This window comes from Muntiacus reevesi, chromosome 5 (genome assembly GCF_963930625.1).
Source record: "Muntiacus reevesi chromosome 5, mMunRee1.1, whole genome shotgun sequence".
Lineage (NCBI taxonomy): Eukaryota > Metazoa > Chordata > Mammalia > Artiodactyla > Cervidae > Muntiacus > Muntiacus reevesi.
In genome coordinates this window covers 54129327-54136680 of record NC_089253.1, presented here as the reverse complement: position 1 = coordinate 54136680, position 7354 = coordinate 54129327, and the positions used below count along the sequence as shown (strand labels likewise).

At 33.8% G+C, this 7354-nt stretch overlaps 1 protein-coding gene across 4 annotated transcripts in view; it reads right to left on the bottom strand.

Annotated features, from left to right (window-relative positions):
* Nucleotides 1-816: 816 nt before the first annotated feature.
* Nucleotides 817-7354, bottom strand: part of CD55 (CD55 molecule (Cromer blood group)) — a 29573-nt gene continuing 23035 nt past the window's right edge. For 3 of the 4 annotated variants that reach the window (XM_065938306.1, XM_065938309.1, XM_065938307.1), the window contains 3 exons: nt 5345-5417; nt 3253-3340; nt 817-2007 (listed from right to left, as the gene is read on the bottom strand). In XM_065938306.1, the coding sequence (XP_065794378.1) occupies nt 3289-3340; nt 5345-5417 (125 nt within the window). In that variant the 3' untranslated portion in view covers nt 817-2007; nt 3253-3288. The remainder of the gene's footprint in view (nt 2008-3252; nt 3341-5344; nt 5418-7354) is intronic. The other variant, XM_065938310.1, reaches the window with a different exon arrangement.

The following is a 7354-nucleotide window of genomic DNA, read 5'->3' as shown; positions in this document are numbered from 1 at the left end:
AGGAAATTACCATTAATCTTGTTAGTTGTGATGATGTGGCTAGTTAGGAAAAAAGTCCTTATTGTTGGAAATACATATTTAAGTATTTATAGTGAAATGTTATGATGCTTATGGAATTTATTTTAAAAGACTTTAACAACAAATGGGGAAACAAGGGAAACAGTGACAAACTGTATTTTGGGGGGCTCTAAAATCACTACAGATGGTGATTGCAGCCATGAAATTAAGACACTTACTCCTTGGAAGGAAAGTTATGACCAACCTAGACAGCATATTAAAAAGCAGACACATTACTTTGTCAACAAAGGTCCATCTATCAAGGCTATGGTCTTTCCAGTAGTTATGTATGGATGTGAGAGTTGGACAATAAAGAAAGCTGAGCACCAGAGAATTCATGCTTTTGAACTGTGCTGTTGGAGAAGACTCCTGAGAGTCCCTTGGACTGCAAGGAGATCCAACCAGTCCATCCTAAAGATCAGTCCTGGGTGTTCATTGGAAGGACTGATGATGAAGCTGAAACTCCAATACTTTGGCCACCTCATGCGTAGAGTTGACTCACTGGAAAAGACCCTGGTGCTGGGAAAGATTGAGGGCAGGAGGAGGGGATGACAGAGGATGAGATGGTTAGATGGCATCACCAACTCAATGGACATGAATTTGGGCAAACTCCGGGAGTTGGTGATGGACAGGGAGGCCTGGCAAAGAGGGGACACGACTCATGGGGTCGCAAAGAGTTGGACACGACTGAGCGACTGAATTGAACTGAACTGAACAACAAAGTCAATGAAGCAATGTGACAAAATAATTATTGCGAAATTTATTTATGTATATATTCTAGTCTATTCCAACACTTAACATGTAACTGGCAAGATGACAAGAACATATTAAGAATCTGGAAACTGATGTGATTGCCTTTAGGTAAACCAATAACAAGTAACACATTAAAAGTGATTCCCACTAAGCCAAAGGACAGCATTCTAAACTTCTATGAAAGGCAGGAAGGGACTCCCTTATTTATAAATAATTTACACAAGAAAATAAATGCCAGATACCATGTGAGACAAAAATGTGGTTATTTCTATTTAGGGAAGATAAATTTTTCTTTACATATCTCCTTGAACTTTTTCTGATACACATGTAAAACATAAATAAATATAAATTAAACTTAATGTTACAAAAGAATAAGATTTACAATTTGAATATGAACATCTCACTTCAGAAATATAGAATCTTTTCTTATATTAATATTATAATATCTCTACAGAGTTTTAAAGGCATTAAGTAAATCTAAGACAACTTTTACTCTTTCATGGGGGCTCTTTTTCAAATAGAAAAAACTGCTCTAAGAACAAAATCATAGCTGATCTATCTTACAAATAAGGGGTTAATTCACTATCTGTGCTTGTATGAAAAAGGAAGAATTATTCCTTCATTCTTTATTCCTCCTTTGTCACCAACTAACCCAAGAAACTCAACACTCTTGGATCATCAGCATGTTTTTCATTTAAAAAAATTTGCCAACTAATTCTGGCTCATTTTAATAGAATAAGAAAAGCGAAAATGCCCTTTAGTCAAGGAAGATCATTGTATAATGTGTTTTATCTCTTTGACAATTTTCCTTATAAGAGACTGGTTCATTTGTTTTCAATATCCAATTGTTTTAATTTTTTGTGTTTTTATAAATAAAAATAACATTACATATTTGGTGAAAAAATTCACTTTTTTTCCTTTTTTCTCACAGTCTAAACATGAACAAATCTCTCCACTTTCCCACACTTTTATGAAAGTAATCACTCTTAATCTTACAAATTGTTCTATTTTCAAGGGTCTTAGGAGTGTTGAGACTGTGATTTCAGGACAGATTCATCTTTCCTTGCTTCGTGGACATTCCCACGCATCTTAAAAACAAGATAACATGCAAAACACTTTCTTCTCAACTTCTTTGGCTCAGTTAGCCAACGGTTACTAGCATCATAAGCAAAATTGTCAATGTTATATACATATGTCCTGAAAGTAAGAGAAAAAAAAAATTAAAACCAAAATAACTTTACTTACTGGTGATATATATTCATTTTTAATTACTATGTGATAAATCATGAAATAGAATAGTTGGTTAATTTGGGGTACAAAAAAAATGCAAAGTTAGTAAGTTATACAGCATGGACCATCCCACCCAGTATAGTTCCCTGGTGGCTCAGTGGTAAAGAATCTGCCTACAGTGCCCAAGACCTGGGTTCAATCCCTGGGTTGGAAAGATCCCCTGGAGAAGGGCATGGCACTTCAGTATTCTTGCCTGGAGAATTTCATGGATAGAGGAACCCCATGGGCTACAGTCCATAGGATTGCACAGAGTTGGACACGACTGAAGCGACTAGGCAGCAGCAGCAGCAGATATGAAAATGTGTTAGTCACTCAGCCATATCCATCTCTTTGTGACTCCATGGACTATAGCCTGCCAGACTCCTCTGTCCTTGTGATTTTCCAGGCAAGAATACTGGAGGGGGTAGCCATTCCCTTCTCCAGGGGTTCTTCCCAACTCAGGGATCAAACCCAGGTCTCCTGTATTGTACGTGGATTCTTTAAGCAACACCAACTAAAATATGACATTCGAGTTTTTAGTTTCTTGTGATAAATTGCCAAGTTAGATTCAACTAAGATACTTCAGATTAAAAATCGATGAAAACTCCCTGGAATGGAAGAAAGCTTAATCAAAAGAAGAAGACACCTAGAAAGTTTCACACATACATATATATTAAGTTAGTTTTGTTTGATAATTTTGACTCACAACCAAACAGAGATAAGATCTATAAACATGACTTATAAAAGACTCTTTAAAATAGATTTGATATTTCTTAAACATTACAAATGGGAGAAGCAAATACAGTATGAGTCAACCATCTCATGATGCAAATAGTCACAATGAAGGCATTCCTATTTGTAAGCCCTAATGTATCAATCTTTTGCTTTTTCCAGATTATTTACAGGATTGTGAACATCCAAACATTTCAAAAAACTGAGTACAAAACACAGAATGATACAATAGGTATACTGCTGAAGAGTGGAGGGCTGAAAACAAGTCATGTTAACAAAGATTCAATGTGTTAGTCAATCATTCAACAAAGAAAAACAATTCTAACAATAATAGAGGTTTAAACCTCTATTGTCCTTTAATAGTCACAGATAGATACCAAGCCAATTGTGTTAATGGACATTTTCCAAGACAGAGAAATGTGATTTTACTGAACCATATACCTTTTGTAAATTACCAAAGGTCTTACTTCTGCAGCATCACCAGTTATCAGGACACCTATGTGTTTTGTCCTCACGTGTGTAGTAAGAGCTGAATAGTGGAGAAGGAAAACAGTGATTGAATTATGAAAGCTTAAAGCTCAATCAAAAAACAACATGAGCATTTGTTTACAATCGCATTCTTTTTATACACTAAAATTTATCATATATACCAACACTTCTAAAAGATGTAAATAAATCCTTGGATAGGCAAACACAAAATATCAACAGGTGAAGGTATGAGACACCTTCACACTCATTTACTCTTTCCCCTGTCTCATTAAAAATCAAATTTTAATTAAATCAGCATAAAATTGAGAAAATAACAAGGAATGTATAAAGTTACCTCTTACACTAAACAGCTTATACTTCCAAAATAAGGCAAGTGGAGTGTTTTTAAGTGGACATAAAAAAAAGGCAAATTCTTTCTCAGGGGTTTGCATGAATTTTCTCTGATTCAGACATAGAAGAACTAGGTTTACTGCAAAATCCCAATAAAACATAAATATTCCCTCCTTCTACATTTCAGCACTTTTCATTCTATTAAAAATATCATGGTTAATTATTTTACCAAAACATCTAAAGAAATTGATGATAGCCAAGAGAAAGCCCTCAGCAAACTCATTCCATTCCAGCCCCCTCAACCTAACAAGCCCTGGAATATTGGCTTGAGAATTATACTGATAATGCTCCAATTCAAAAGCAGAACTGGACTATACGTAAGGAAGTACAGAAAAAAAATTTTTTATTCTTTTTTCCAAAATAGTCTTGAGGAGGCATCTGTACCAACTTAACTCACTTTATATGACTTAGAATCCTGTTATTTATATTGAGCTCTAAACCACATTCTTTAAAAGTTTCAGAAAAATCTGAAGAAGTCATATTTTACTACATTTGCTCTTAAAGCATCTAGAATATTTTATTGGCAGTAAACAAATATCTATAAATCCTGCCAAAAAAAAAAAAAAAAAAAATAGGACCTAGTGACCAAAGGCTTTTAACAAAAGACTGAACTGCTTAGTGATTTAAAGAATGTTTTCATACTTTACCTTATAAAAGACTTTCAGTTAAAGAGAAGGGAAAGAGCCATGAAGGCTAAAAAGGAGATACATCATCCAAAGAATTGAAAAGGCAATGAGTAACAGCATTAAAATATAATTGTTCTTAAGCAATGAAAAAATAGACAGGCATTAGGGCATTTCAGAAAGAATTCAGTTTATGTGAACTCCACAATTAATCTTCTGAATGATAAAATCTACAAAACAGAAGGTCAATTTAAATATTACTCTGTCTACAGAATATATCAGAGCCAACCATGACTTTATATTTAACACACGTATATTCAATGCAGACCAGACGTTTCAAGTACTGATTTTCTTTTTCTTTCTTTGTTGTTTTATCACCTGAGTGCTTACTGTGTGCCAAGTGATATCCTAACCCCTTTACAGGTGGTGATTCATTTGATCCCACAAAACAGATACTACAATTCCATGAAGTGGGTACTATTATTTCCCCCATTTTACAAATGAGAAAATTGAGGCATAGAGAGGTTAAGCTCCTCACAGTCAAGTGGCATGTAAACCGTAGACCCTGAATTGGAATCAAGCAACCAGGTTTTAGAACTTGCCCTCTTAAGCACTGGGCTGACTTTGGCTAGATTGGCGTCTATTAGTAAATCCGATTTATTCATAGGCCTAGTCACATGCAATTTAACAATACATTAGAGTTTCTTTTTCTAGACATTTTCACTTGTGTACAACACAGAGATATTCATAAATTGTACTGAGTAGAGAAAAAAGGTGAGTTGATAAATAGATTGCGATGAGACTTTGGCTTTCAAATCACTTAATGTTCTTGTATATACTGAGATTTCTAAATTTTTTTTTTAAAGACACAGGCTATTCATTCAAGATAGTAAATAAAGACAAAAGGAATAAAGATATAGCATGACAAAAAATACAATTAAGCTTAGAAAGTTATCTACTGCTATAGTGTCAAGTTTTACTGGAAAGAAGCTAAGAACAAATTTTTAAAAAGCATCAGAATTTTTGCTCACCCTGATTTTCCACTGTCTCGGGAAACTTTCACTAGAATTATGATACAAATTATTACAGTAACAGGAACACATCCTTGAGGGGGAAAAAATAGTAAGTCAATCAATATAGAAATGAGCAATTACATACACAGTGTAATTCACAATGACAAACATACTGATCCTCAGGTAAGTTAAAGAAAAAGCAGGAGACATGAATTATATTTTGCTTGCTTGCTTATGTCACAAGTTTGACAGTAAGATCTACATGTTATTTATCTTATTTTCTTTCAAGGGAAAATTAAATATTTAAAATGAAGTATCACAATGTTCAAATAAAATCTTACAGATTTGAGAGGACTCTAAAATGTTTCAACTCCACCATGCTTAATTTTAAATTATTTGATCACTGATTATTTAAATATATTGACTGTACTATGTGCAACTTCAGCACTAGAAGATGTCTTGGAGTTCACATTTATTTTGTAGATAATTAAATTGAGTCTCAGAAAGGTGAAGCTTCCATATGTGGCTAATGGCAAGGCCATTTACTCAGTTCATAGTAAAGGTAACAGAATGGCAAGGCCATTTACTCAGTTCATAGTAAAGGTAACAGAGATGAAGGCCTTTCTCCATCATAGGAAAGGCATCAGTACCTGGGCATGGAGAGTAAAACTACAGAAATGCTTTCTAGTGTTTGGTCTACTGCAGATAAAATTTCATTTAGGGAAACTGGTATTTACTTTCAATATTAAATGCACTATTTTGAGTTGAACAACAACAAATAATTGATGAAATAATTTGATCAACAGTAAAAAAAAATTTTTATACCTTGATTTTTACACATAAACTTTCTTCTTAAAACCAATCAGTGCTCTTTCTCCTCACCACCCTGCGTATCCCTTTTCTTCCCCACGACACCCTCCCAAATCCTTGAACTCTATTTTTTGATCTGTACTACAAAGAAAAGCATAAATGATACTAGAAAAGCAACTGACGCTAATGTGACTAACAAGTGTGTCCAGTTTCAAATCAGCAAAATATGATAGATGTCGCATAACTGAGCTGTCATGTGGATACATAATTTTAAAAACAGCTGTTTCTACCACAGAATTTACAGTATTTTACCCAATTTATTTGATTCCTTAGCACCACAGCATTAGTTTGAAAGACTGCACTAATAGATCATGGCTCCTCTAAAACGTGGGCTTTCTTTTTGTTTTACCACTTCCCATTAATCCCACCATTTTCAAATGTTGCAGAAAAACCCCATTTTCAATTTGAATGATAAATGAAAATCGAAAAATTTTAAAGTGATCCCAAATGTCTGGGTGACAAAAGTGGGAATATTCTTAGAACACTGGTCAGTACATATATGTGATTCTAAAAGAAAGTGTGAAGGTTTATGTTTTAACAGAAAACCAATGCAAACTACAGAAATATAAGAAGTATAATTCTGAATAAATAATTTCTCAATTAATAATTAATGAGAATACTATTTTGCAAATTAAAACAAAGAAAACTTTATAAAGGCAATAGTTTATGATCTAAAATTCACCCAAATGAATGAGTACTAATTTAAGACTAAAACAATTTAGGCCAGCTTGGTTAGATAGCATCACTAACTAAATAGAGGTGAACTTGAGCAAACCAAACTTCAGGAGATAGTGGAGGACAGGGAAGCCTGGTGTGCTACAGTCCATGGAGCAGCAAAGAGTTGGAGCAACTAAACAACAACAACCTGGGATAAATGAAACCATAATATTATAAATGAAATTAAGATTATGATTCCAGTGTCATTAAAGAGCTTTTGGGTAGGAAAAATCACATAATTTTAGAAATGTTTTTCTCTAAGCAAAAGGAGTATTTTAGTAATGTTCCCCATTATGTAGAAATATATTTACCTGGTACTTAAAACAGTGCAAAGCAGTTTCCCACATATTAGCACATTATCTCCAAAAACTGGCATGATATTTATAAATAGTAAAAATGCATGATTTTAACTGTTCATAATATTCTCAATAAAAATACCTG